At 43.5% G+C, this 27,259-nt stretch overlaps 1 protein-coding gene across 8 annotated transcripts in view; it reads left to right on the top strand.

Annotated features, from left to right (window-relative positions):
* The window catches only part of ep400 (E1A binding protein p400), a gene marked incomplete at its 3' end in the record, with an annotated part of 34,640 nt that extends 7,984 nt beyond the window's left edge, over nucleotides 1–26,656 (top strand). For 2 of the 8 annotated variants that reach the window (XM_079686758.1, XM_079686753.1), the window contains 47 exons: nucleotides 238–423; nucleotides 902–1,042; nucleotides 1,150–1,228; nucleotides 1,389–1,426; nucleotides 1,522–1,579; nucleotides 1,671–1,760; nucleotides 1,893–2,006; nucleotides 2,565–2,749; nucleotides 2,828–3,005; nucleotides 3,116–3,252; nucleotides 3,342–3,511; nucleotides 5,783–5,957; nucleotides 6,076–6,212; nucleotides 6,329–6,515; nucleotides 7,050–7,219; nucleotides 7,348–7,532; nucleotides 8,383–8,640; nucleotides 10,099–10,266; nucleotides 10,832–10,984; nucleotides 11,204–11,268; nucleotides 11,420–11,709; nucleotides 12,093–12,295; nucleotides 12,712–12,881; nucleotides 16,715–16,911; nucleotides 17,067–17,178; nucleotides 17,289–17,579; nucleotides 17,718–17,792; nucleotides 17,945–18,079; nucleotides 18,178–18,222; nucleotides 18,916–19,069; nucleotides 19,176–19,408; nucleotides 19,525–19,698; nucleotides 19,796–19,843; nucleotides 19,927–20,063; nucleotides 20,199–20,255; nucleotides 20,350–20,428; nucleotides 20,522–20,692; nucleotides 20,785–20,830; nucleotides 20,911–21,017; nucleotides 21,184–21,379; nucleotides 21,471–21,604; nucleotides 21,800–22,027; nucleotides 22,355–22,505; nucleotides 23,448–23,590; nucleotides 24,192–24,344; nucleotides 24,446–24,523; nucleotides 25,622–26,656. In XM_079686758.1, coding sequence (XP_079542884.1) covers nucleotides 238–423; nucleotides 902–1,042; nucleotides 1,150–1,228; nucleotides 1,389–1,426; nucleotides 1,522–1,579; nucleotides 1,671–1,760; nucleotides 1,893–2,006; nucleotides 2,565–2,749; nucleotides 2,828–3,005; nucleotides 3,116–3,252; nucleotides 3,342–3,511; nucleotides 5,783–5,957; nucleotides 6,076–6,212; nucleotides 6,329–6,515; nucleotides 7,050–7,219; nucleotides 7,348–7,532; nucleotides 8,383–8,640; nucleotides 10,099–10,266; nucleotides 10,832–10,984; nucleotides 11,204–11,268; nucleotides 11,420–11,709; nucleotides 12,093–12,295; nucleotides 12,712–12,881; nucleotides 16,715–16,911; nucleotides 17,067–17,178; nucleotides 17,289–17,579; nucleotides 17,718–17,792; nucleotides 17,945–18,079; nucleotides 18,178–18,222; nucleotides 18,916–19,069; nucleotides 19,176–19,408; nucleotides 19,525–19,698; nucleotides 19,796–19,843; nucleotides 19,927–20,063; nucleotides 20,199–20,255; nucleotides 20,350–20,428; nucleotides 20,522–20,692; nucleotides 20,785–20,830; nucleotides 20,911–21,017; nucleotides 21,184–21,379; nucleotides 21,471–21,604; nucleotides 21,800–22,027; nucleotides 22,355–22,505; nucleotides 23,448–23,590; nucleotides 24,192–24,344; nucleotides 24,446–24,523; nucleotides 25,622–25,900 — 6,960 coding nt within the window. Of the gene's footprint in view, nucleotides 1–237; nucleotides 424–901; nucleotides 1,043–1,149; nucleotides 1,229–1,388; nucleotides 1,427–1,521; nucleotides 1,580–1,670; nucleotides 1,761–1,892; nucleotides 2,007–2,564; nucleotides 2,750–2,827; nucleotides 3,006–3,115; nucleotides 3,253–3,341; nucleotides 3,512–5,782; nucleotides 5,958–6,075; nucleotides 6,213–6,328; nucleotides 6,516–7,049; nucleotides 7,220–7,347; nucleotides 7,533–8,382; nucleotides 8,641–10,098; nucleotides 10,276–10,831; nucleotides 10,985–11,203; nucleotides 11,269–11,419; nucleotides 11,710–12,092; nucleotides 12,296–12,711; nucleotides 12,882–16,714; nucleotides 16,912–17,066; nucleotides 17,179–17,288; nucleotides 17,580–17,717; nucleotides 17,793–17,944; nucleotides 18,080–18,177; nucleotides 18,223–18,915; nucleotides 19,070–19,175; nucleotides 19,409–19,524; nucleotides 19,699–19,795; nucleotides 19,844–19,926; nucleotides 20,064–20,198; nucleotides 20,256–20,349; nucleotides 20,429–20,521; nucleotides 20,693–20,784; nucleotides 20,831–20,910; nucleotides 21,018–21,183; nucleotides 21,380–21,470; nucleotides 21,605–21,799; nucleotides 22,028–22,354; nucleotides 22,506–23,447; nucleotides 23,591–24,191; nucleotides 24,345–24,445; nucleotides 24,524–25,621 lie in introns of all 8 variants that reach the window. The other 6 variants (XM_079686754.1, XM_079686751.1, XM_079686752.1 and 3 more) reach the window with 5 other exon arrangements.
* Between the last annotated feature and the right edge of the window lie 603 nt (nucleotides 26,657–27,259).

The raw sequence follows: 27,259 nt of genomic DNA, 5'->3' as shown, positions 1-27,259 counted from the left end.
CGGTAATTACCGGCTAACAGAAACCCTGATTTGTACGAGTTGTCTTTGGCCCTTGACTACTGTCAGGCTTCTGCACTCTTTCTATATCAAAGCCAAGATGTATACTTTGAACTTGCTCATGGTTACTTTATTATAATTTTTTCAGAATTATTTACAAGTTATGGAAAATGCCCATGATGATTGTTGTTGTTTTTTTGCCCAGTTTTGCTTATGTCACATGCTGTTTCTGTTTCCCAGGAGAGTCAAGTGCATCAGCGCATCTCTGATCTAAGGAAGGAGGGCCAGTGGTCCGCCAGTAGACTGCCTAAGCTGATGGAAGCCTCCCGTCCAAAGTCCCACTGGGACTACCTCCTGGAGGAGATGCAGTGGATGGCCGCTGACTTTGCCCAGGAGAGGAGATGGAAAGAGGCTGCTGCTAAGAAGGTAAGGCAGGGAATACATCAGAGATATTTGAAATTACACATCATCAAAACAAATAGGAGTCACTGTGTGAAGCTGACCGTGGAGCGGCCCGACCAAGCAAGGAGGCTGAGGCAGAACGTCCAAAATACAACCCGGTGTGGGCATTTATTACTCACGGGCACATGACACAGCCTCAATCTCGCTGTTCACGTGAGCACAGTCACCAGCCACAAGGATCTCACACCCCCCACAAAACAGGAAACACAGAGCCTAAATACCCACACTAATTAACCCAACAAGACACAGGTGAGGGGGGAGGAGACAACACAGGGCACCAGGTGCACACAATCAACAGCAACAGACATGGGGAAAGGGAACACTTTTCAAAATAAAACACATGTGCAATATACAAAGCCCGAAGCCGTCAGTCCACAGTGACGAAGCCATCTTCGTCACACACTGCTGAAACTGATGTCTTGTTGAACTGTCTCCACTACAGCTTGTTCGCACGTGTGCCCGTCACCATCAAGAGCAGAAGAAGAGTGAAGAGAGGTTGAAGAAAGAAAGGGAGGTTCATCTTCGTCACATTGCCAGCACGATTGCCCGTGAGGTGGAATTCTTCTGGGCGAACATCGAGCAGGCATGTATATTTATTATTCAGTTTTTACAATTTTTTTAAAATGCTGTCATTAATAATAAATACAGCAGCGTTTTTACCAATCCCAATGATGTATTTCTTTCCGTCAGGTTGTGGAAATTAAACTCCAGTTTGAAATTTACGAGAAGAAACTAAAAGCTCTCAGCTTACAAAAAGCATCAGCCAAAGGTAAGTCCTGCAAAGCAACTACCACAAATATAATGCAATATGTTTTCTGTCTATCATGAGCTTTTACTATCCATCTATTCGTTCATTTTTCAAGAAAGATTGTGTTGATAGATATATTCTTTCAATAACCCAATTTATTTTTCAATATTTTGTGTTACAGTACCGGGTCAGTCAACAGGAGTACACGCTGGAAAAGAGGTATGTGCTGACCTGACACTTGAAGGCATACCAATGCATATGCACCTACTCTACATCTTGTTTCTGATTTCTAAAACCATCCTTTCTTGTTATAGGAGGCGACGACTTCAGCTAAAAAAAGGAAAGCAAGTTCGTCCTTGATTGATGAAAACGGTATGTGTCAAACTATCGAGGCCCCTCAAAATAGAATAACAACACGGACGTTTAAAGAGTGCCCTTATTTATTGCTTGTCCTTTCTTTTAGTCCCAGATGAAGAGAGCACGATAGAGGAACAGGAGGCAATGGAGGGGGAAGCAGACCACAAAGCAGAGTTGGTTGAGCTGGCCAAAAATGGTACTTATTTACTTAACTTCTCTGTCTATGCATATGTAGGGGGGCAGAACTAAGGAGCAGAAATGGGTTTACTCCCAAATCCCATGTTTACGATATTCTCTCTTGCACAACATTTCGTTATTTTTCTTTTAGCTGAGATGCCTCTTGATGCTTTGAAGAAGCAGTATGCCGGCGCCTACGTTGAAGGCTTTGAGTGGCCTCAGCCTAGTCCTCACAGTGATGAGGAGGAGATGGAGGAGACTGAAGGTGCCTTTTCTTTATTTGACAGGGTTCTTACGGTCATTAAAAACCTGGAAAAGTCCTGGAAATTCAAAATGCTAATTCCAGGCCCTGGAAAAGTTATGGAAAACAATATTTTTCATGGAAAGTCATGGAAATGTAACTAAAGTTGCATCAAATATAATTTATCTTGTATCTAATCGCCGAAATAGTAATACTATAATGATAATAAATACTGTGTAGTAATAAAATGGCATTTAACTGACGAGGTATTTTGCTGGTGAGAGATTTTAGTTGCTTTAGCGTGTAGAAGCCAGTAAGCCTACTATTTCATTTGTTTTTGATACACAACATGTTTCATGTGCAGATTTGATTTTCTTCTTCCATGTTAAAATAAACCATTTTCAGTGGTACGCTGAGAAAGAGTCATGTTTTTGGTCATGGAAAATGAGGTAAAGGTCATGGAGAAGTCATGGAAAAGTTGTTGAAAATCATTGATGAAAAAGTGTATGAACCCTGATTTGAGAAATAACTGGCACTTGAGAAGGATGTGATGTGTTGAAGTTGATATTCTTTATCTTCCAGAAAAAGCGTGTCCTTTGGGCAGTCCACCTGAGGCAGTGTTGATTGACTCACTGCTTAATGTGGAGCAGTACCGAGGAGCGGATAAAGCCTCTGACTCTGAGAGGAAGCCCGCCAGAGACATAGCTGAAGTGGCTGCTGCCACAGAGCTCATCCTGCCCAAGGGCAGCTTCAGGACCACTTCCACAGTAAGTCACACACACATGCACAAACACACCATAGAAAAAGATGTCCTTTACATTTTGAACTGTTCTTTATTTGACCAGACCCGCAGCCCAGCTCCTTTGCTCCTGCATGGGTCGCTGCGAGAGTATCAGCAGATTGGTGTGGACTGGCTGGTAAACCTGCACAAGAAAAACCTCAATGGCATCCTTGCAGATGAGACGGGCCTCGGCAAGACCGTACAGACGGTGGCTTACATGGCTCAGTTAGCTGGCCAAGAAGGTATGTCTGTCTTTTAAAGATATCCAGCATTTTTCAAGTGATTTCAGTTTTATGTTGTCGTTTGTTTTAAAGGGAATGTCATAAAGACGTGGTTCGTTTTTTGTCAACAGGCATCTGGGGTCCCCACCTTATTGTAGTAAGGACATGCAAGTTGTTAAATTGGGAGGTGGAGTTCAAGCGCTGGTGTCCTGGCCTGAAGATCCTCCTGTACCTCGGCAACAGAAGAGAGCGCAGAAACCAGAGAATGGTAGCTTTTGCTTTACTCAATATAAAAGGCCTTTCTCTTCTCAATAAACTGCTGTAAATGTGATAACTTATCATCTGATCCCTCTACAGTGGTGGGGGGAGGCCAACAGCTTCCATGTATGCGTGACATCCTACAAACTGCTGATGAAAGACCAGAGCCATTTCCTGAGGAGAAAGTGGAGGCACCTGGTCCTGGACGAGGTGCAGCTGATCAAAAGCATGACGGAGAAACACTGGGAAACGATCTTTGCTCTCCGAAGGTACGCAGGGGGATAACCATGATATCAGTTCCAGTTTCTCAACAACTATGATTATCATTGTTGTGGTCCATGTAGGGCTGCTCGATTATGGCAGACATCATAATCACGATTTATTTTTGGTCAATAATTGATATCACGATTATTAAATACGATTATTCATTGATTTTGAAAACGTCCATTTATTGAACTTTAAAACAAATAATAATTTTAACAGTATCTTTTTAACTGTTGGTTACCCTGAACGTATAATTCAACTGAAAAACCAATAATAAAATAAATGATACATTTACATTTACAGGACTGTCTCAGAAAATTAGAATATTGTGATAAAGTTCTTTATTTTCTGTAATGCAATTAAAAAAACAAAAATGTCATACATTCTGGATTCATTACAAATCAACTGAAATATTGCAAGCCTTTTATTATTTTAATATTGCTGATTATGGCATACAGCTTAAGAAAACTCAAAAATCCTATCTCAAAAAATTAGAATAGTTCCTCAGACCAAGTAAAAAAAAAAGATTTATAACAGCAAAACACAATCAAACATTTGAAAATGTCCATTAATGCACTCAGTACTTGGTTGGGAATCCTTTTGCACGGATTACTGCATCAATGCGGCGTGGCATGGAGGCAATCAGCCTGTGGCATTGCTGAGGTGTTATGGATGCCCAGGATGCTTCAATAGCGGCCTTTAGCTCATTAGCATTGTTGGGTCTGGTGTCTTTCAGCTTCTTCTTCACAATACCCCACATATTCTCTATGGGGTTCAGGTCAGGGGAATTTGCAGGCCAATCGAGGACAGTAATGCCATGGTCAGTACACCAGTTACTGGTGGTTTTGGCACTGTGGGCAGGTGCCAGATCATGCTGGACAATGAATTCCTCATCTCCATAGAGCTTTTCAGCAGACGGAAGCATGTAGTGCTCTAAAATCTCTTGGTACACAGCTGCATTTACTCTGGGCTTGATGAAACACAGTGGACCAACACCAGCAGCTGACATGGCTCCCCAAACCATCGCTGACTGTGGGAACTTCACACTGGATTTCAAGCAACTTGGATTTTGCTCCTCTCCAGCCTTTCTCCAGACTCTGGCGCCTTGACTTCCAAATGAAATACAAAACTTGCTTTCGTCTGAAAAGAGGACTTTGGACCACTGTGCAACTGTCCAGTGCTTCTTTTCCTTAGCCCAAGTCAGACGCCTCTTCCGTTGTCTTGAGTTCAGAAGTGGCTTGACCATGGGAATACGGCTATTGTAGCCCATTTCCCGGACACGTCTGTGAACAGTGACTTTTGATACCTGGACTCCAGCTTCAGTCCACTGTCTTTGAAGCTCCCCCAAATTCTGGAAGCGACTCTTCTTCACAATGCTGTTAAGGCTGCGGTCATCTCTCTTGGTTGTGCAGCGTTTCCTGCCACATTTCCCCCTTCCAACAGACTTTTTGTGGATGTGCTTTGAAACTGCACTCTGTGAACAGCTTGCTCTTTGAGAAATTTCTTTTTGTGTCTTACCCTCCTGATGGAGGGTGTCAATGACGGTCCTCTGGACAGCAGTCAGATCAGCAGTCTTCCCCATACTTGTGATTTAGTTTACTGAACCAACCTGTTTTTCAAGGCTCAGGAAACCCTTGCAGGTGTTTCGAGTTAATTAGACGATTCAAGTGATTCGTTGAACACCCTACTAGTATACTTTTTCATGATATTCTAATATTTAGAGATAGGATATTTGAGTTTTCTTAAGCTGTATGCCATAATCAGCAATATTAAAATAATAAAAGGCTTGCAATATTTCAGTTGATTTGTAATGAATCCAGAATGTATGACATTTTTGTTTTTTTAATTGCATTACAGAAAATAAAGAACTTTATCACAATATTCTAATTTTCTGAGACAGTCCTGTAAATAAATAATATCAAAATAATAAATACCAACAAACAAGATAAACAAATACTTTGGAGCACACTTCCACAAGCTACTAAACATATATAAATATGATATATAAAAATAAATTAGACCAAAATAAATGAGATCAAATATGTTGCCGTGCACTGTCACAACCTAGCAAAGCAAAATAATAGTTTTTTTCGATTATGTTGTTTTCGTAATTGTGGCAGGCCAAAATCGTAATTGCGATTTAATTGCACACCATGTACATTTTTGAAAGTCGTTTCTGAAAATGAGCTCACTGAGGAGTTTATTTCCTTGTGCGATATTACTTTTATTATTCTGCCAGAAGCCCAGTTGACTAAACAAGACTTTGTATTTTGCAGTGAGCAGAGGGTTCTCCTCATCAACACTCCTCTACAGAATACTCTAAAGGAGCTGTGGACCATGATCCACTTCCTTTTGCCAGGAATCACCAGGTCCTACTCTGACTTCCCTGTTAAGGCAGGCACAGACCAGAACCAGGACTACTGCCACAAGCTGGTCATCCGCCTGCACAGGGTGGGTGTAGCCGCTTGTTACAGCCCGGCTCATTGAGGGTCCTAACAACCTGCACCATGCCACGAACTCAGTATCAATCCCTGCTCATCACTTACCATCTCCTTACCATTATCTGTAGATGATCCAGCCCTTCATCCTCCGGCGCTCCAAAAGGGACGTGGAGAAGCAGCTGCCCAAGAAGTACGAGCATATCCTGAAGTGCCGTCTCTCCACCAGACAGAAGAACCTTTACGAGGATATCCTCACGCGACCGGGGTGAGTAACAAATGCCTAAACACTGAAGTTACATCATCTGTAGTAGTACATTGTGTTGAGATGAATTTGCTTTGGGATATTTGGGACATATGTTCTGTCTGGATGTGCTCCCCTAGAGCTCAGGAGGCTCTGAAGACGGGTCATTTTGTCAGCGTGCTTCAGGTCTTGATGCAGTTACAGCGAGTGTGTAACCACCCCGAGCTGGTGGCTCCCAGGGAGACCAGCAGCTCCTACTTCTGCTCCTCTCTGCAATACAACGCCCCATCACTGGTGCTGGGAGCTATCAGGAACGACTCGAGCAAGGTATACACTTTTCTATCTCATATATATGTTTAGAATAGAATAGGAGAATGTGTTTGAAACCTAATTGGCAGGAGTCATTGTTAAAAAGTAGACAACATTTGCGTAAAGATTTTCTTGCCTTATATGTTTTATTACATTATGAAGACCGTGATTATTTAGAGTCATTGTCAGACAAAGTGAGCTGTATCAGGGAATTACTTTTGGCTCTTCAAAGTTCGGAACGCTAATTCAATTGAAATAAAGTTTCTTTATAACTCAATAAATCATAACAGTAATCATTGCTTTCTTACTATTTGAATACACTGGCCTTTTATTTGTATGCTTTATATTCTTCTATTTGTTTGCATGTCCATTAGAGACCTTGCCATTTAGCTGTTTATTAACATTACATTATTTATTTATTTCAGTTTTGAACCTTGAGTATATGTTGGATTGTTTTATTAAAATGTGCCTTTTAGTAAAAGAAAGAGTATTCATAAACAATGTTCATTGACCCACTTGTGCTTTTTGTCTTTTATCTCATTCTCCACTTAGATTTCAAGCATGTCCATATTTGATCTGATCAATAATGAGAACCGACTGACCCGGTATCAGACTGAAGAGGCAGTTCCCAAACTGAAGATCACTAAGCAGCTCATCGAGGAGATCAACACTGCTCCTGAACCATCGCCACGCCCAAAGCCGTGTCCGATAAAACCCACGAGGTCAGCACTTAAGTCTTTTAATATCCACCTAACTTCACATGCTTGATGTGGAGATGTTTTTCAAATTGCTCTGACATGTCAACCTCTGGCATTAAAGCTTATTAATAGCCTGATTTCTTTGTGATTAGATTGTTCCAGCAAGTGCAGTATGGGACAAAGCCAGAAGGCCGCCTCGCTGCCGTCTCTGCTGCGGCAGGCCAGCGTCCTCCAACCAGCTCTCCCACTACTAGCACCTCTGTTTCCACCAACCTGTCAGCTCAGAACAGGGGCAAGACCCCCGTCACCGCGGCAACTACCACAGCCACTACTCACGGTAATAACTTAGTTTTTACAATAAGTGAAAGATTTCATATTTACTAATCGAACATCAAAATTGAAAAGACAAAATGAACCACCCATAGTTGTTTTTGCTGATACCACTTGTGTGTGATGTAGTTTAAGGGCTTAATCTTTATCACTAAGTGCAAACAAAGGTATACGGAATGAAGAGAAACGTGTTATACTTGTGTTGCATACTGCTATATGCTGCATGACTGTGACACTGTTTTGGATTGAAATGAACCTGATTTTCTTCCATGTATTTAAGATTTCCCCATCTGTCATATATTGTCATCATTAGTGCTTACGGCAAAAAAATTAAATCATGTAGCGTAGGCAGATTTTAAATGTAACCTTCTTCTCATACAACTTTAAGGAAATGTTTGGGACACACTCCCTGTAAAGTTCTACAGTCACAGATGTTTCATATGTTTAGATGTATACTTCCATACAGCAGTGGTGGGCTGGCCTCATTGTTTTGGCACAGTCAGGATATTACGAAAGAAGAAACAGTCATAGTAAACCTTTCAGATGAAGAGTAGCAATAGAAAACCACTTGCTGCAGTTAAGGAGACGCTTGGCTGCAACTGAATACACGCACAGTCGCACACTGATGGAGCTGGTATTTTACATATGCACAATTATTGTCACACCTACTTATTTGATAGTCAAGAAATGTTATGTCCGTTCATAAGAAATAACGTCTCTAATCCTGCTTGCTGTGTTGGCTCGCTACTGCTGAGTGATTCATGTGGGGGGCATTGTTTGATCATAATAATGACATGACTAAATATTGAGTTACCCCTAACATGTAGTCCCATACCCCATTGCCTTGTGCTTCACAGCGGTTGGAACAGCTTCTCAGAGAGCGCAGACCGCCCCTCCTGTCAGCAGCAGCACTGCAGCCTCCTCTGGGAACGCTGGCGTTGGGAAGCATGTGTTGGGGGGGGGCTCTGTGGCCTTGGGCCAGACCTTAACTCCCATCAGCCAGCCTGCATTAGCACAGGTCCCCAGGCCAGCGCTAGCCCCCAGCCATGCCATCCAGCCCAGCTTACTGTCCCAGAGGCTGGTTCTTACATCTCAGGCCCAGGCACGGTTGCCTAGTAAGTGGCCTCTCCCCCCCTTTCCCCCCCGGGCACAACCGTATGGGCTGTTCTACACTGAGGCATTTACTTGAGGCACTGCTGATATGTGTTCAAGCTTCAATACTCCAAAGAATTGTGTTTCTGTGCACTTAATCAAACTTGCAATGGTAGCAGCACCCGTGGTTAAGCGATTTTGGTCATGGCAGAGATGCCCTGTAGCATTAGTTATACAACTTCCCATGAGATTTGATCTGTAGCCATATCAGCAGCATCTCCACAGCCTCACGTTCTCCAACTTCCTTCTTAAAACCTGCATGAACACTATGTACGACCCACTTATTTATACCACCATCACTACACTATTGACCTTAATTATGATGTGTTTCCTCCTTCTTTTTAATATATTTTTTATTCCGGTTACTAATTATCTTTTATCTTTTGCATCAGCCCAGCTGCAGGAAAGAATCCCAATGCTTTGTTTGTTGTATTTTTTTCTTTGCTCATGTTATGATTTCACTTTGATGTTGAGCGTACCTGCAAAGCACGTGGAAGCGGCCCCACAAACTGCCAACCCTTTCTGCCTCAGATGAGAACAGAGATACCTTTTCATTAACAACAGACCCCTTTACATTTCATTAAAAAAAAAAAGATTATTTCGTAAAAAGAAATCTAACTTGTGGTATGTTGCAACGAAGATTTCTGCACCCTTCGAATAGGATTCTTAACACTTAATTAACACAGTTTTTATTATCATTGTAGCCCAATTAGCGACATTTAAAAAACATGTTGTTACTTTACCGGGTGCATTGTCACTGCATTAACAATGCACAATGTGTTGCAATCACTATAATTTGTCAAAAATATTTCCTCTCATAGCTACTGGGCTCTACATATTATTAATTGAAATTGAGACTCTAAATGCTGTAGAAAGCACCTTTTATTATATGACATATGTCTTAAAACACACAATCATCCTGTTACACCTGAGACTAAAGCCTAAACCTTTTTGGCCTGAGGAACCAATTGCTTTTTATAATTCTCAAACTACTTGTGGTTCATTTCCTAATTTAGGTCCAGAGTGCATTGTTTAGTCAGAAATGGCAAAAAATGGTTACACCATTGTTTCAAAAATGATGATTGATTAATGGGGGGTGTTGAAATACTTTGTATTTACAGGATATCATTGTTGGACAATCCCGAAGTATGTATGTGTATGTTTCAGGCTCTCTGTCTCACCTGAGGACTTCCCTTACAGCCATTTTCTTTCCCCTTCAGGGTTTATAAAGTATGAGCTGCTGTGGTTCTGTTGTGGAGGGCGGCTGTGCTCGTTCCTCTGATTAATCCACCCTGGTTCTGCATGTCTTGTCTCTTTTCACCCTTTAACTAACTGATGCAGAGCGTATTGTTGGGTGACTGTTTCAGCTGACTTTTGAATGCTCTCTTTGATAAAGGGTCTGTTATTGCTTTCCATTGAAGGTGGAGGAGATGTGGTGAAGATTGCCCAGTTGGCCAACATAGCAGGCAATCAGAATCGTATCTCTCAGCCAGAGACTCCTGTCACGCTGCAGTTTCAGGGAAACAAGTTCACTCTGTCGCCCAGCCAGCTGCGCCAGCTCACCACCGGACAGCCCCTGCAGCTCCAAGGTACACTCGGTAATGTACATCCCATCGTCACACTTTTATCTCTACATAATTCTCTCCTTTGTGCAAATAAACTAGACTTTTATATTGAATTATGGACTCTTATCCTACTTCCTCATGGCATACAAAGTGGCTTAAGGTTTAGAATTCTAATTGCAGATTTCTGGTTTAATTTCTGGTTTAATTAATTAAGATTGTTGTCGTCAGTAAAGGTTAATTTTCAATATAAATGATTCTGCAATTAAAAATCTTGAATACACTTAAAGACCACGGAAGCACTGCTGTTCTTCCCCCAGATTCCACTTTTCTTTTATTTAATAATAATAAATGTTTTTTTACAATACATAAAAAATCATGTGGACAAGGGGAAGACTTAATGTGATTTCAATTGGACTCTGTGTCCCTAGTTTTATTGATGTTGCTGTTTCCTTGATGTAATGTTGTTTCTGCCTTCAATTCCGTTAGCATAACAGTTGTTTTAGTTTTTCCTTTTTTTAACCTTGAATATTTGTCAAGTTTTGAGGAGGCAATTTTTATGTTTTTTGCTTCATTTGTTTCACGGTTTTAGGCAACATCCTGCAGATTGTGTCCGCTCCAGGGCAGCAGATCATCAGGCCCCAGGGATCCATGGTCATGCAAACAATGCAACAAACTGTCCCCGCCTCCAACGCCTCAGTTACACCTGGCACGCCTCATCCTGCGCTGTCAACAGCCCAGCAAGGTGACTCAATCACAGTGAACATTATTCTCTAACACAGTCTTTCTCGATCAGTTATTCCAGTTACCAATATATGCTGAAAGTGAATACATTTTATTGCTACCTAACTTGCTACTTTGTCCCCACAATTACACTTGTTTCCTGTACAATAGTTTCAACAATGGCATTTCCTTTTTAAAACTATTATTTTATTGACGTTGTATATTTATTTTTATGAATTAGGCGTAACTTCGAACGCCACGTCGTCACCTACCAAGCTCACAGCTGCATCTCATGCTGGTTCCCAGGTCAGTACAACACTTTCGAGGACATGTTTGTAATGCCTGTTTTCACCTTTTTTAATAATCTGAAGTAAAAGCATTTTGCAGCATGCAGACTCAATTGATGAAGGAAAATGTAATTGTAGCTGTGTGTATTTATTCTCACTGCGATGTTCAGGAGTCTTCAGAAGAAAAGACTCAGCAGCTGAAGGAGCGTTTGAGCCGCCTGTTTGAGGCGAACGAGCGGCGCTGCAGCCGCAGAGTGGTGTACGGGTCAGACCTGCTGCAGGCCTGCACTATAACCACAGACCCAAGTCATTCCGCCCTGACGGCTGGGGGCTGGAGGTGGGTGGGCCGAGAGAGCTGCCTCAGGGCTCAGAGAACCTGCGTAGCTACTACCGCTGCCCTGCAGTCCGCTCTGCTCACTGTGGAGGATCGCCTGCAGGCGGCCAACAGCCTCATCAAGAGGTACCCAAGCTTTCTGTTCCTGTTGCTAAACCACACCCTTTACACTGCTCCTATTCCAACAACGTGATACATACACTTCCAAATTGGCCTTGGCAGATTCCGCATTGTATTAGGCTTACTTACATTATTATATTACTAAATATTGAATTGGAATCTAAAATTGGAACACTACTACTTTGAAATAAATGGATCTGGGAAATTGTTGGCAATACCCAGCCCTATTAGCATTGATTTAGTTGAATAAAACAAACCTTTTTCACATGTAGTGTTAAAACATATATATTTGTAAGTTAACTAAGAACGCAGATTTTGTTACAATGCAATATCAGATGTTTTTTTCTTTTTCTGAATAATAATCGGATGGACTGTTGTCATGTTTTTAGGCTGGTATGTGTGGTGCCTCCAGCTGTAGCCCCGCCCCCTCACCTGTATGCAGCCAATCCCCCGGTTCCCTACAGCCTCCAGCAGAAGTCACTTCTCCGTGGGCTACAGGAGGCCGCCGCCCCCCACAGTGCTGACATCCATCACCATGCGTCCAGGCCTCTCCTCTGTTGTGATGACCTGCTGCTAATGCAGATGGACTCTGGTAAGCCCAGGTCCTTTCTTGATATTAGTTCAACATGCTGCAGGCTGGGACTGCAGAAAGAACGACTTCAACTAAAAACATTAGTAGTGTAGTCTCTCTACCTAGCAAGTGTGAATGTCTTCCAACATTTGCTTGTGTGCATTTACCGTGCAAAAACAGTGTTGTTTGTTGTCTGCTCTTCAGAACAGTAACATGGAACAAATAATGTGAAATAGGCCATTTAGTTCTGCATCAATGAAAAAGATGCTGAAATCTACTGGGATTACCAGCACCTGCTTATTTGCATATTATACTCTTTAAAGTTTGTTATTACTTTTTTCATTCAACTTAAATTAACATTTAAAATGTTTAAAATGCAATCCGGAACATCAGACCATGCCAAGAATAATAAATCTTGATATTTTTCCTTTCCAAAGGTAAACTGGAAGCTCTTGCCATTCTGCTGCAGAAGCTTCGGTCAGAAAGCCGCCGTGTCCTCATCTTTACTCAGATGGTGAAGATGCTTGACATCCTGGAGGCCTTCCTAGATCACCGGCAGCTCACTTATGTGCGGGTCGATGAAAGCTTCAGTCCTGACAAACGACAGGTAAAATACACCCACTTCTGACAGGCCACAATACTAATAACGAGGTTCTTAGCTTATATCAAGTCGGTTATAAACATCAAAAAAGTTCTGTTTTGTTACTGGAAAACGGTGGGTGTTATTATTCCAATTACATTGAAAGAGTGTTTTCTTCGTTAAAGATGGGTAGACCGGCATACGCAACGCTCTGGGGGTCCAACGGCTCCGTGTGTAAGCCCTATATGATCATTTTCTGATAACGATGAAATAGCCCGCCTCCCTCTCCCCACGTCTCCTGCTGCTGCTGGGCTGTCAGAAGAGGGGGAGGAAAAGAGAGACAGGCACCGTTTATTAAATATTATTATACAGAGAACAGAGTCGTTATCAATTTGTTTTAAAGCTCAATAATTAACAAAGAAGACCTCTGACCGGCACTTTTCAAATTTTGTACGGAAGATTTAAACTTTAACAGACATGTTGACCGGCGAAAATTTTTTTTTAACGGAAACTCTGCCGCACGGTTCCCTCGTCCCTTGGAAGAGGCGGAGAGGTGGGCGTTTTTCATCTGCTGGTGGACTACCTGAGAGATATACAGCAGGAGAACACGCCGTCCACCTCGGAGAATAAACAAAAGGGCAACCATGGCAACCATGCTCCGGGGTCTTTTTCGCTGCTTTTGGTGTATTTTGTGGCGGCAGCAGCGCCACTTACAGGCCTGGCATCTGTACTACAGCGTTTCCAGCATTTCCAGCGGCCTAGTGTCAACGGACACATTAATGAATCGAATGCGTATGAACGGAATACTTTTTTGCGTTTGCGTTTGCGTATGCGTTTTACTGTATGCGTACTCGTGGGGCCGGGGTCTAAGCCAAACTATCTCCGGTCACAGAGATCTGCTATTTTAAAGTAAAGTCAACACATATCGACCCTAAATATAGTCTATATTAAGAACGAGAAAAGTCTTAACATATATATCGTTTTTTGTAAACATATGACAAATGTGTGAGGGTGATGACGTCAGAGCATCGTCCTATGTGCCAGGGCTTAGCCCCGGACAGCCCCAGCCCAATTTAACCCCTGGGTATTTGAGAGGGAGCTCCTATATGGCATTACCCCGCTGAAGCTCACCAAAGTTTAATATAATTCATAGTTCAAAGTTTTGTCAATTGTTTTGTTTATTGGTCAAATACTGGTTTCTAATGGTTTCTGAGGAGTTTTACTGGAATGAAAGAGCACAGAGTACAGAAGCAACAAAGCAGCATACTGCATTAAACCTGACCTTCACAGAGAGGTTGAAGTTCATGTGGAGAGGAGGCTTCAGTAGTCTGTCTACACTCTGTTTAGTTTTGCTATCTTACAATCAATATAGTAAATGTGAGGTAAAGTGTGTTGCCAATGTAACCGGTTAGAACTCAAAGTTGCGATGAGGTCTTAAAATGTATGGAAAGGGTCTTAAAAAAGGTCTTAAAAGGTATTACATTTTACCTCAGGATTCCTGCATATACCCTGTAGTAAGACATTTTCACTTCCGCATAAAAAAGTCTCCGCACGTGACCTCCCGCGTGTGACGTAACATGGGGGAGAGCGGCCGGTCTAACGTATGAATAAACATGAATCACAATGCTAGTTTTGACACAGAAGAGGTTGAAAATATATATTCGAATGCATATGATTATAATTATGAGCCTGCTAGGCGTCCAAGAGACCGGGAGCAGCCATTGTGTCCGCGGGGTCTTAAAAATTATTGAAAGTTGATAAATCAATTTAGAGAAAATTAAGGCTATTAAAAAGTATTAAACGGCATTTCCCAAGGTATTAAGAAGGTCCACAGCAATGACAACATGAAACACCCTTTAATTTACTGAAACGACATGTCGGGAAACCCCCTCAAGGCGGCCCCATGCATAGCGCGCCGTAAAATGCTGCTTCTTATTTTAAGTTTCGTTGCCTTGCTCCGCTCTGTGGGGGGGGGGGGGGGGGGCACTAAAGGACTGCGGTAACGATAACGGGTCCCAAGGTGGGTAGACCGGCATACGCAACGCTCGTGGGGTCCAACGGCTCCGTGTGTAAGCCCTATATGATCATTTTCTGATAATGATGAAATAGCCCGCCTCCCTCTCCCCACGTCTCCTGCTGCTGCTGGGCTGTCAGAAGAGGGGGAGGAAAAGAGAGGCAGGCACCGTTTATTTAATATTATTATACAGAGAACAGAGTCGTCATCAATTTGTTTTAAAGCTCAATAAATAACAAAGAAGACCTCTGATCGGCACTTTTCTAATTTTGTACGGAAGATTTAAACTTTAACGGACATGTTGACCAGCGGAACATTTTTTTAACGGAAACTCTGCCGCACGGTCCCCTCGTCCCTTGGAAGAGGCGGAAAGGTGGGTGTTTTTCATCTGCTGGTGGACTACCTGAGAGATATACACAGCAGGAGAACACGCCGTCCACCGCGGAGAATAAACAGAAGGGCAACCATGGCAACCATGCTCCGGGGTCTTCTTCGCTGCTTTTGGTGTATTTTGTGGCGGCAGCAGCGCCACTTACAGGCCTGACATATGTACTACAGCGTTTCCAGCATTTCCAGCGGTCTAGTGTGAACAGACACGTTAATGAATCGAATGCGTGTGAACGGAAGACTTTTTTTGTGTTTGCGTATGAGCTTTACCGCCACGCACACACAAACAACACAGACAGGGGGAAACAAACAAACACAAAGGAGACGGCTGGAGCAGTACAGCCACCACAGCGGTACCTAATGCAACTCCACACTACGTCTTACGGTGCCGTGTAACGGAGGGGAGAGAGAGCAGCGAAGGGGGGAGAGAGAGAGCAGCGAAGGGGGGAGAGAGAGAGCAGCGAAGGGGGGAGAGAGAGAGAGAGAGCAGCGAAGGGGGGGAGAGAGATGTAATACGATTTCCTGCTAAAGCTGTGGAGAGTATGTGCTGCAGGGAGGTGGATGCACAACGCGCCCAGGAACGAAAGCTAGCTCCGGTCCTTGTCCCGTGAGGGAAACTGTGGACTCGATGTCCTGACAGGCAGGTATTTGTGCAACCTGCACAAACTCAAGCTCACCATGATTACAAATGGTGAAATGCAATGTAAAATTACCGAAAAGATACCAGCTCACTAAATCACAACCGCTCAAACCAACTACAAACTACTACCGCGGATTGGGCAGAGAACGAGTCAGAGAAAGTTGCTCCCCCATGTCGTAATATGACGCATTTGACGTATGACGTTAAAAAAAAAGCAGTTTTTAGTAGCAGAGCTGAAAACGGCTCCTTTTCCTCTGAATTCCTGCCCTTATGTCTCCCAAAACATATCAAATCCTGCATTAACATTTTTAATTGTAATTTTCAGGCAAGGTTGAGCATAAATGTAGTAAAAAAAAAAACCTGCAAGTTGCTCTTTAAGTGTTACAAAGTCATATGACAAAAAAGTTACGAGACCCAATAACTAGTTGCAACAGCAGCCGTATAACATTTTAGTAAGCTTTACATTACATTGCATTTAGCTGACGCTTTTATCCAAAGCGACTTACAATAAGTGCATTCAACCAGGAAGATACAACCTTGAAGAAAACAGAATCATATAAGTACATCAGGTTTCATAGAGCCAAACATTTCAAGTGCTACTCAACTGGCTTTAGAAAAGCCAGCCCTTTATTAAGCTGTGGGTAATTTCAATGTTTACAATAAGAATATCAATAATCTATAGACTTGGTTTACTTTGGAGAATGCTCATCATCTGTGGAATACAAACCATTGAGATAAGCAAAGAAAATATATCAAATACGTTTCAAATCTGAGGTGTCTGCCGGGTTTGTACACATGCGTGGTTTTGTGTCCCTGCAGGAGAACATAAGGAAGTTTAATCGGAACAGGAACGTGTTCTGCAGCATCCTGACAAACCGCTGCTGCTCTGCAGTCGGGACTTTGTTTGATGCAGACACCATCATCTTCTACGACACAGATCTCAATCCCAGCATGGATGCCCGCGCCCAGGAGTGGTGTGACAAAATAGGACGTTCAAAGGATATACACATTTACAGGTGACATCATCAACACTGAAAATTCAGTTTGACTTCCTCTATATTGACATTTTACCGAACACATCACTCGTAAAACTCCAGATGTGAAATACCTAAATCAATATTTAAGGACTTTGTTGCTACTTCTGGTTTCTTTGTGTGTATGTGTTGCCCAGGTTGGAGAGTGGGAACTCCATTGAAGAGAAGCTGCTGAAGAATGGCACCAAGGACCTGATCCGAGAGGTGGCTGCTCAGGGTACCGACTACACCTTGGCGTACCTCACACAAGTAAGATGAATTAGATGTGGTCTTGTCCTGAAGTTTCAGACACTCTTCACACCTCTATTCTTTTGAAGACACATTACTATACCTATATAACTGACCTGACATCATTTCAGCGGACCATCCAGGATCTGTTCGAGGTGGAGGCCGGCTCAGGGGAGAAGGTGGAGGAGTTTGTGGTTCTTCACCAGGAGCCGTCGGCCTCTGAGGCCATCTCTCCCAGAGTGGCTAGACCATACATCCAGGCTCTGCACAGCATCAACCTGGATGCCCTGCCGGAGGAGGAGGAGGAGCAGCAGCATGAGGAAGAGTTATCAGGCAAAGAGTCAAAGGACAACCAGGAGGAGGAGAGCAAAACTGACGAGGAGCCGGCTCAGCAAGAGGAACTGAATGCAGTCATACAACAGGTACCTTCACTTTTTTACATATCGCTTTGAATCTAGTTGAAACGGAAAAGTCCAAATACAAGAAATGAGTCGATACAAAATGAAATTCTGTTTGATTGTCTTGCTGAGTTTTGATTTGTATTTTCTTCCCTTAAACAGCTCACACCAATCGAAAGATATGCCCTGCATTACCTGGAGTACCTCCATGTCAGTGATGACCAAACTGCTCTCAAGGTAACTTACACTGCCATGTTACCAAAACCCTTTTGAATGATATAAAGGCATTTACTCTAGTATTTACATGTGTGCAAATCAGTCCATTTGTCATCTAATCCTGCTCTACTGCGTTGCTTTTGATACATTTGCCTGGTGTTTCTTCCCCTCAGGAGAGGTTGGAGTGCTCCAAGAGAGGCTGGGAGCTGCAGCAGCTCCAGAAGCTGAAGGAGGAGGAGGAAGAGCGGCACTTTATGGAGGGAGATGAAGATCTCTTCACCTACACAAGAGAGGATGCCTACAACATGGTGGGTGGCCATTGTGATCTCAACTAATCAAACATGACCAGCTGTGTGGATTGTTATGCACTGTTGTTGACATGAACCTTTTCTCTGCGCTTCAACAGGAGTATGTGTTTGATGCAGAGGACGGCCATACAGAAATCATGCCGGTAAGACATCAACTGTGAAAACAGGGCAATAGTGATTTTTCTTTTTACAGAAGTCCTTAGCCGCTTTCACACCAAGTACTTTGCCGTACTTAGTTCCCAGGACTTAGTTCCCAGGACTTAGTTCCCAGCACTTAGTTCCCAGCACTTAGTTCGCAACACTTAGTTCCCCCATGGAACTAAGAGCCAATCGCGTTCACACCGGAATAAGTTCCCTGAGGGAAGGTTACGCGGAGTTGGGGGACTGGCTTCAGTAGAAGCCATGTTTTTTTTTGTGTTGCCATAAGTTATTCTCTCTCCGTTGGTGCGCTGGGCTAATGCTAATGCTAATAATGTTAATGCGAGCAAATACAATGGCGGCTTCAAAAAACTTTTCCGAGTTTTACGGGGCTTGGTTTGCAATTCGCCCAGCCAATCAGAAATTGGAACTTTTTTTCTCCCAGGAAAGTACCACCTCTCTAGCAGGTACTAAAAAGGGGGTAAAAGTTCTCATGAACTCTCTTTTTGGTGTGAACGCAAAATCCCAGGAGCTATCGGATCTAAAAGGGAAAAGTACTCCGGTGTAAAAGCGCCTCTTTTATTTTCTGAATGTGGATCTTCATTATTCTCTTCCTAATGTTGTTTATTTTGATTGACCCATTCAAAAGTCCCACTCTGTCTTCTGCCTTTGTGCTGACTTGTGATTTTCCAACGCAGCTTTGGACTCCACCCACACCACCGTCGGATGACAATGACATTTACATCGACTCTGTGATGATGCTGATGTATGACACTGCACCCATGCCGGAGTCCAAGCTGCCTCCTGTCTACGTCCGCAAGGAGCACAAGAGACTCAAGATGGACCCCTCAGGTGAGATGAGATTTATATTTAAGGTGAAATAGTTCTAAACGACTTGCATACATCTGTAGTGTCACTGCCGGTGTCTCTGTCCTGACTCGATGTGTTTGTCCAGCAGCAGCCAGAAAGAAGAAGAAGGGCCACGGGGAGACGGTCATCCCCCCTCGCTCGCTTTTCGAGAAGGCCAGCATGCTGAAAGTTCGCCGCGAGGGCAAAGACCAGAAGAAGAACTTCTCTCTCAAGCAGCAGGCTCCCTTTGCCAAGCCCCTGCCCTCGCTGGTTAAACCTGTCATGGAGGCGGGTCAGGACAACCCGGAGTGGCTCATCAGTGAGGACTGGGCTCTGCTTCAGGTACTGGCGCCTCTCACCACTACTCAAATGAATATATCTGGAATTGCACTTCACTTCAAAGAGGTTCAATTATATGTTCATTCAATTTCCAAATGCCCTTGCTGTGTGTCTGACAGGCTGTGAAGCAGCTTCTGGAGTTGCCTCTGAACCTGACAATCGTGTCTCCTGCACACACTCCTAACTGGGACCTGGTGAGCGATGTGGTGAACTCCTGCAGCCGCATCTACCGCTCGCCCAAACAGTGTCGCAACCGCTACGAGAACGTCATCATTCCCAGAGAAGAGGGCAAGGTAATGGAGAGGGCAGTCACCCTATTTTGCTGTAAAACTCAATTCCTCACCGTGTTCTCGTCTAAATAATGTCTCTATATATATATCTATTTTTCAGTTGGTGTATGAGGCAAACCCCAAGAAAAAAACCAAGAGCATATACAAGGTACCCTATTCTGGCCTTTTGATCGATTCTGCTTTGCTCCTGAAATTGTTGATTAACTTTGTTTCTGTGTTTTCTTTGCTCAGTCTAAGAACAGCCGCCCTCTGAGGACCTGTCAGATCTACACACAGGATGACAACGCCACTCACATTCAGCTCTACAACAGCCGCTTTGAACTCATGAAGATCATCGCCAGCAAGAGGAGCCCACCAATCAAACCACTGTAAGGGCTGATGAAGTGAATGTAAAGTCTCATAACGGAGCTCACACCAAAACATGTGACATGTAACCAGGCTGTTATTGTTCAGATTGGATATGTCCTTCTCATCTGTATTCATTTAATTGATTCTGCTTACAGGCTTGGCATGAATCCATTCCAGAAAAATCCCAAACATGCCTCTGTTTTGGCAGAAAGGTTTGTTTAATGTCGCTGTATTTGTACCATAAACATCTAAGATATGAACCTATAAATAAAGATGAAAGTATAACATTGTTTTTCTTCTCTTCAGTGGAATCAGCTATGACAAGCCCCTCCCTCCCATTCAGGTGGCTTCTCAACGTGCTGAACGGATCGCCAAGGAGAAAAAGGTGATTGTTGGCAATGAATATGTCCACAAATGGCCATAGATCCAAATAGTGCTTGATGTCTGCTGAACGATGTGTTTGCATTTGTGTTTGCAGGCCCTTGCAGAGCAGCAGAAGGCTCAGCAGTTGGTCCAGCAGCAGCAGGCGGGGGCCCCCGGGGCCCAGGTGGCCCCCGGCCAGGCGCTGACTCCTGCTGCCGGCCAGGCTCTGGTCCCTCAGGCTGCCACAGTGCCCGGAGCTGCTGCGGTGCCTAATGCAGCTGTTCTGGTGAGAATCAAAACATGCTCTAATCAATATTTGTCTATGTATAGTGAGATCCAAAACAAGATGTTCTTAAACATTTGGTTCATGTTTTTCAGGCTGGAGCCATAAAGAATGCCACTGTTGGCACCACCATCCAGGCTGGTACGCTTACACACATATGGTTCACTTTACAGAGCTGATGCTGTTCCAATAGTTTATTCATTGCTCTTTGTTTCTTCCAGCCACTGTAGGGGGGAATGTGATCGTGAACACATTAGCTGGAGTTCCCCCAAGTCCTTTCCAGGCCAACAAGCGGCTGGCATCTCCCGTCATAACAGGCACCCTCTCTGTGAGTCATGTTCTTATATCACTGCTGCTCTGGCTTAACTCAGCCTCCTACTGATTTACAGTAATTCATGACGCATTAGACGGCATCACGCACCCTGCAGACTGAATGTTCATTACAAATGTTGGAGCCTTTGCACATTGGGTTTATTTTGTTGTTGTTTGTGCAGCCTGCTGGTGCCACTGGAGCCCAGGTGGTCCACGCTCAACAGAGGACCGTCACCGCTGCTGCAGCCCCTGCAGAGGTGGTTGCCATAGCTACAGGTGTTCGAGCTGTTACCCCAGTTACGGCATCAGCAGTAGTTACAACCACTCTGAGTCCGGTGCAGTCTCAGACGCGCCCTCTGCTCACTCAGGTCACACAAGGTACCAGATCAAAGGCTTTTCTCTGATAAGACCAGCACCTGCTGCTCTTTTAAATCTGACAGTTCTGACTTATCTGCTCTCCTTCATCCAGCCGCAGGGATGCAGTTGCAACAAGGGAAGCCTCTCACTCCAGCCCACCTGCAGATGCTCCGACAGCAACAGCTGCAGCAGCACCAACAGCAGCAGGCTGCTTCCCCACAGATCAAAGCTGTAGGCAAACCCCAGGTACCAGCATCTTTACACAAGATGCACAAAATGTGACTTTTTAAAACATCTCACATATGAGCTGCACTAATAGAAATGTTCAGTGTGATGGCATTAATGGTAGTACTTCCGATTTACTCAATAAACAATGCAATTACACAGTGCAAGGGTGTGTACAGCTAACTGACATTAACTGTGTGATCTGTATGTTTACAGGAGTTGTTGAAGATGCACAAGCATAAGTTGCAGCTGCAGCAGCAGCAACAGGTAGCTGCAGCAGTGGCAGCAGCGCAGGGCCAACAGGCTGCAGGGGCCCAGCAGGCCCCCCAGGGTCAGACTGTACAGACCACACAAGCCAATCCCCAGCTGGCAGCAGTGGCAGCCCCCAGACCTGGAGCCGTGCTGACCGGCGCCACGGTGGCCAACCTGCAGGTGGCCAGGATGGTGAGACGGTGCAGATTGATGTGGGAGACAATAAAAGATTTCTTGCAACAAGTTCCCCACAATATGAATACAAATAGCAGCTTTCTGTAGGTAGATTGTAAGATTATAAATAATATAATCTAGACTAAGTTGTTGTCTATGGTACAACCATTTTATCTTTTTTGGTTATTTGATTGGCCGAGGTGTAGTCCAAACAAGTTGATGTATAACAAGATCATACAGTATGAGAAGATTCAGTGTCATTTTCCACCAAAAACAATGTCTTTATTCTGTTATAATTTCTTGATGTAAGTTCTTAATCAATACTTTTTTGTTTTTGTTTTTTAGGCTCGACTGCCCACTCAGGCAGGACAGACGGCTCAGGTGACCCTCACCAAGCCCCCAGTGGTCTCTGTGCCAGCGGTGGTCTCTTCAGCTGGCGTCACTACACTGCCAGTCACTGTAGCAGGCATCAGCGTGGCTATTGGCCAGAAAACAGGTGTGCTAAAAGTCTGATGGATAGGGGACCTTTTGTCTATAGGCGTACTTTGCCGTACTTAGTTCCCAGTACTTAGTTAATCAGAACTCTTTAGTTCTGATGAACTAAAGAGCAGATCGCGTTCACACCGGAATAAGTTCCTGAGGGAGGATTAGTTAAATGAAGCCGCTGGCGTCACTTCTTCTGCTTTGGGTGTACTGGCAGGCCGCAAACAACTTCAAGGCGTATACTGTCCCCCGAAGTCCCCGGCCGGAAGCCCCAGAGTTGGGGACTGGCTTCTACTGAAGCCTTCCGAGTAAATCGCCAGAACGCCGACTTCTCCTCATCTCCACCACTCCCATGTTTTCTTTTGTGTTGCCATAAGTTAGTTTCTCTCCGTTGGTGGGCTGGGCTAATGCTAATAATGCTAATGCCAGCAAATAAAATGGCGGCTTCACAAAACTTTTCCGAGTTTTACAGGGCGTGGTTTGCAATCCACCCAGCCAATCAGAAATGGGAACCTTTTTCTCCCGTGAAAGTACCTGCTCTCTAGCAGGGACTGAAAAGGGGGTGAAAAGGTCCTCATGAACTCAATTCTAGTTCCGGATCTTTTGGTGTGAACGCAACATTTCAAGAACTATCGGAACTTTACTGGGAAAAGTACTCCGATATGAAAGCGCCTTATGACTTTGACTAGATTGTTGCTCCTTACAGTTACCGGCCACTTAACAGTTCAAAATGACTTTTTTAAATAATGTTTTGCTTTTATTTTGATCATATATTTATTTTTGCTCAATATATGATCCAACAATGATTAGAATCTGGGAAAACAATATTTGTTTTTGCTTGCCTTTGCATAATTTTAGTAGGACCTCTTTTCCGACAAATGTGCTGTTATCATTATCACAAATGTTTTAATTCTGTTCCTAAATGTCAAATATATCTTTCTTTCTCCTCTGTCAGGGGGGCCTGTTCTGTCGCCGTCCTTCCCCCAGATGCAGGTGCAGCAGCTGCTCCAGATAAAGAAGCAGCAGCAGCAGGCGGCCGCCGCGGCGCAGCAGAAGGCCGGCCAGCCGCAGCTGGGACAGACCACTGTCCAGCAGAAGGTAACGCTAGAACATTTGAATTAATAGTTAAAAAAAACATGTATTCAGTCTCTGTCTAAAACAAATGCAGTGTATCAAAGATAAGAACAGACATTGGTAAGAATTTTTGTTTAGGATTTAAAAGTGTCTTAATCCCCAGCCCCTGCAGTCCACAACATTTTGAAATGTCCTTAGACATGATACTAAACCTTAAATGTAAAACAATAATCAATGGCAACTGTGTGTGTGAATGTGAGTCTCGTCATAAGGAAGTGGCACTATATATGAATGTATGTGAATGGGTGAATGCTGACTTGTGTAGATATAAAGCCTGGTCTTAAAGACTATAAAAAGCACTTTGTCAATCCAGTCAAATGACTATTAAAGAAGTTATTTTGTATATATTGATTGTTGTGCTTTTATTTCTTAATGTTTGCAGATGTATAAATGTGTCTGTTGATTTTGTATGTTATACATATGTTTATATATATTTGTATTTTTGTATTCGGGATTGTGGGAAACGGTATTTCGATCTCTCTGTCTGTACACACAAACTGAAAGATTGACAATAAAGTTGCCTTTGATGAATGTGAATGGAGTAACTGTCGTGTTATTTCTTTAGATCGGCGGCCAGCAGGTCACAGTGCAGGCAGCCCAGCCGGCCCAGCAGTCGCAGCAGAAGCTGACGTACGCTACCACCACCCAACTGCAGTCAGGGATCAAGACCCAGTTCTTCACTACACCCATGGCTCAGAAAACCACCGTAGCCCAGCAGGTACCTGATCACTGGAGCTCACTATTGAACAGTAAATATTCGCAGGTGAACAGAGGGCGTGTGTGTTGATATGAGATGTTCTTGCTTACCTCTCTTATCAGGTGGCTAAGCTCCCACAAACAGTGCAGCCGCAACCCACCGTGGCCAATATTCAACAAATTGTGTCGTCTCCACAGCAGGTAAGGGCTTTAGGCTGAGCAGTTTAACCTCTGTTATTTATGTATCCATATTCATTTATCAGGGACATAGCACGTTACTCACATCCTTGAATGCCTGGCTGAGGCAAGATGGATTAGAATGATTGTTTATTTAATCATTTTGACATTTAAACCAGGCACAATAAACAAAAAGATCGATAATAACCAAACCACACAGGACCAAAGAAGTATAAGGGTCAGCCAAGGTTCCTGCCCGCTCTTTATTGGCTTTTCCTTCGATCAGGCTGCACCGGGTTCACCCGAGAGATAAGACCTCATGAGTCAAAGTACATCATAACAAGTGTGTTAGAGGGGTATAACAAAAACAATAAAGCTTTTACTGCAGAGAAAAGGATCACATCAGACCTCTGAAACAGGTTGTTTCTTTTTTTACATTTGACTTGTTTATTGCTTTCCTTTTACTTCCTCTTGTGGATGGACTCTCCCTTCACTGCTGTAAAACTGGACATCTTCCCGCTGTAGTACTTAATGTACTGACACACCAAACCAACATCAAAAAAACTACACTTGCCTCACATCATTTACTGCATCTTGGCCAACACCGCAAAGACTGCCGCCACATATCTTGTAATGTATGCGCCTGAATAAGAGGAAATAACTCCATAACAGCGGGCCATGGAATCTGTCATTCAAGAAGGGAAACGTAGAATTCATCATTGAAATACAATGGCCATTTTCACACCATCACGCTTACTGTCATTGTAGAGGGCCATGGCTTTTTGAAAATATCCATAGAAGGATAAGATAAGGATGTCAAATCAAAAGTGACTCGTTCTGCTCCCTCAGGACATGAATTGTTTGTTTTCCTCTCATCCGTTTCTCTTCATGTGGGCCATTTAGCTCAAGCAGAACAGCCAATCAGTGATTTATGTGGCCTGAAAGCTGGATGTTGGAAGCATTGTTAAATGCAAATGGAGTCCGACTCAACATAAAAAACATGGCCACGAGACATTCATAAACGTCCACATTGTGACCCTCGTCCTTTAAGCGGCTTGGTTTGTTTGATCCTTCATGAAGGATTCTCTCTGATGTTCTGTTTGTCGTCCCCCCCCCCCTCAGCTCCAGGCTCAGACGGTGACTCTGACCCAGGCGGCGGCGTCCTCTCCGGCCCAGTTGCAGATGATTCCTGCGGCGGCGCAGGCGGTCCAGCAGAAGCTCCTCCAGCAGCAGGTGGTGACCGCAGCCAGCTCCCCCCAGATCCAGACGCCCCCCCCCCACAGCCCCGCCCAGCAGCCTGCCGACGCCCCGGTGCAGCCCGCTCAGCCCCAACAGCCCGCCAAGGGTCAAGCTCGCCAGGGGGGCATCAGGGCCAAAACCCCCGCCAAGCCCAGCAGCTAGGAGACGCACTCTCATGAATCTGATGTGTTTTCCTGCAGTACAGATGTGAGGCGTTGTTAAGGATCCCACAGCAGCTAAAGCCAGAGACAGACATCACGTTGTTAATCACACCCAACCTTTACCTCACTTCAACCATAGACTAACTGTTCCACAGGATCATTTCAGTGTTCAGACCTCCAGGAAGATCAACCACAGCTTCTTGTGGGATCCATAAAGTTGCCGAGTCAACTTTTGTTACTGCTATTCTTTATTCGTGTCGTGAAATGAGGAAACGTCTTTCCCCCTCAACAACTGCCCAACACATGAAAGGACAGACACAGCAGTCCTGCCTTCAAATGATGATTATATTATTACTCAAGAGAAATCTGAGGCCGAGGCTTGTGGGTAATTCCTCGTTGATATTGAGCTGTCCATTAGAATAAGTGTATTCATAAATAGTCCCTTTTATGTCTAATTCCCTTGTTGTCTATAGAAACTGAATGGAGAATAATGCACGTTCCTTTAGTCATTTGTTTTTTATTGCAGCAAATACACTGTAAACATGTACTTTAGTATTTTGTGTTTTGTCCTGAATTGTCCTTTTTTATTGATGTCAAGGAAAAAAAAAATGTAAATATCAATGAAAAACATTTGTACTTGTAAAGTAGTCGTGTTTTCATTGGGTTTTTTCAGCCTAATTGTAATAAAGTGTTTTGTTTTTATATACAAATTCATCTTTTTTCCTTTGATTTTTTTTCATTAAATCCGTTGTAAGTACTTTGAAATCTTGTGGATTCTTATAACACATTCCCTCGTTTGATATAGTCCCTAAAATGGTTGTTCCAAAAAATCTGGAGGATGTCATCTTATTTGATAATTGGTGCTCTATTAATAGCTATTCATTATTTTTGTATGACTAAAGGAACTGGAGGCAGGCACGTTCGGCGCAGCAGGATTCAGCTGAGCAACAAAGTGAGTCAAACGCTACGGGACAGTTTAGGTTTAGTATGCAGTGGATGTTCAGCATTTAGTCTCTACACTTAATGTCTTATTTTTGTTGTCATTTATCTATTTAGCCTGAATTGAGCAATGTTTGTCACATTGAGATCAAATATCTCTTTCACCATAATTTTACTCATAAGGGTTACACTGTGTAGAAGTCAGTTTCAGGTTGGATATTCAACAGACATTCAAACTAGTCTTCTAACACAGTGGTTACCAACCTTTTTAGTCTCGTGCCCCCTTTGAGCTAGTCGCAACTCTATAAGAACCCCCTCACTCATCTGTGGTGATTTTCCTACATTTGTTCTTTTGTTAAACTCTTTGTAATCTTATCAAACCCAACTGCTCCTTCGATGAAAATCACTTGTATAGCTCACC

The sequence above is a fragment of the Notothenia rossii genome, assembly GCF_949606895.1.
Source record: "Notothenia rossii genome assembly, chromosome: 6".
NCBI lineage: Eukaryota > Metazoa > Chordata > Actinopteri > Perciformes > Nototheniidae > Notothenia > Notothenia rossii.
Note: the sequence above shows the minus strand (reverse complement) of the source record. Positions and strands in the feature narration are given on the sequence as shown.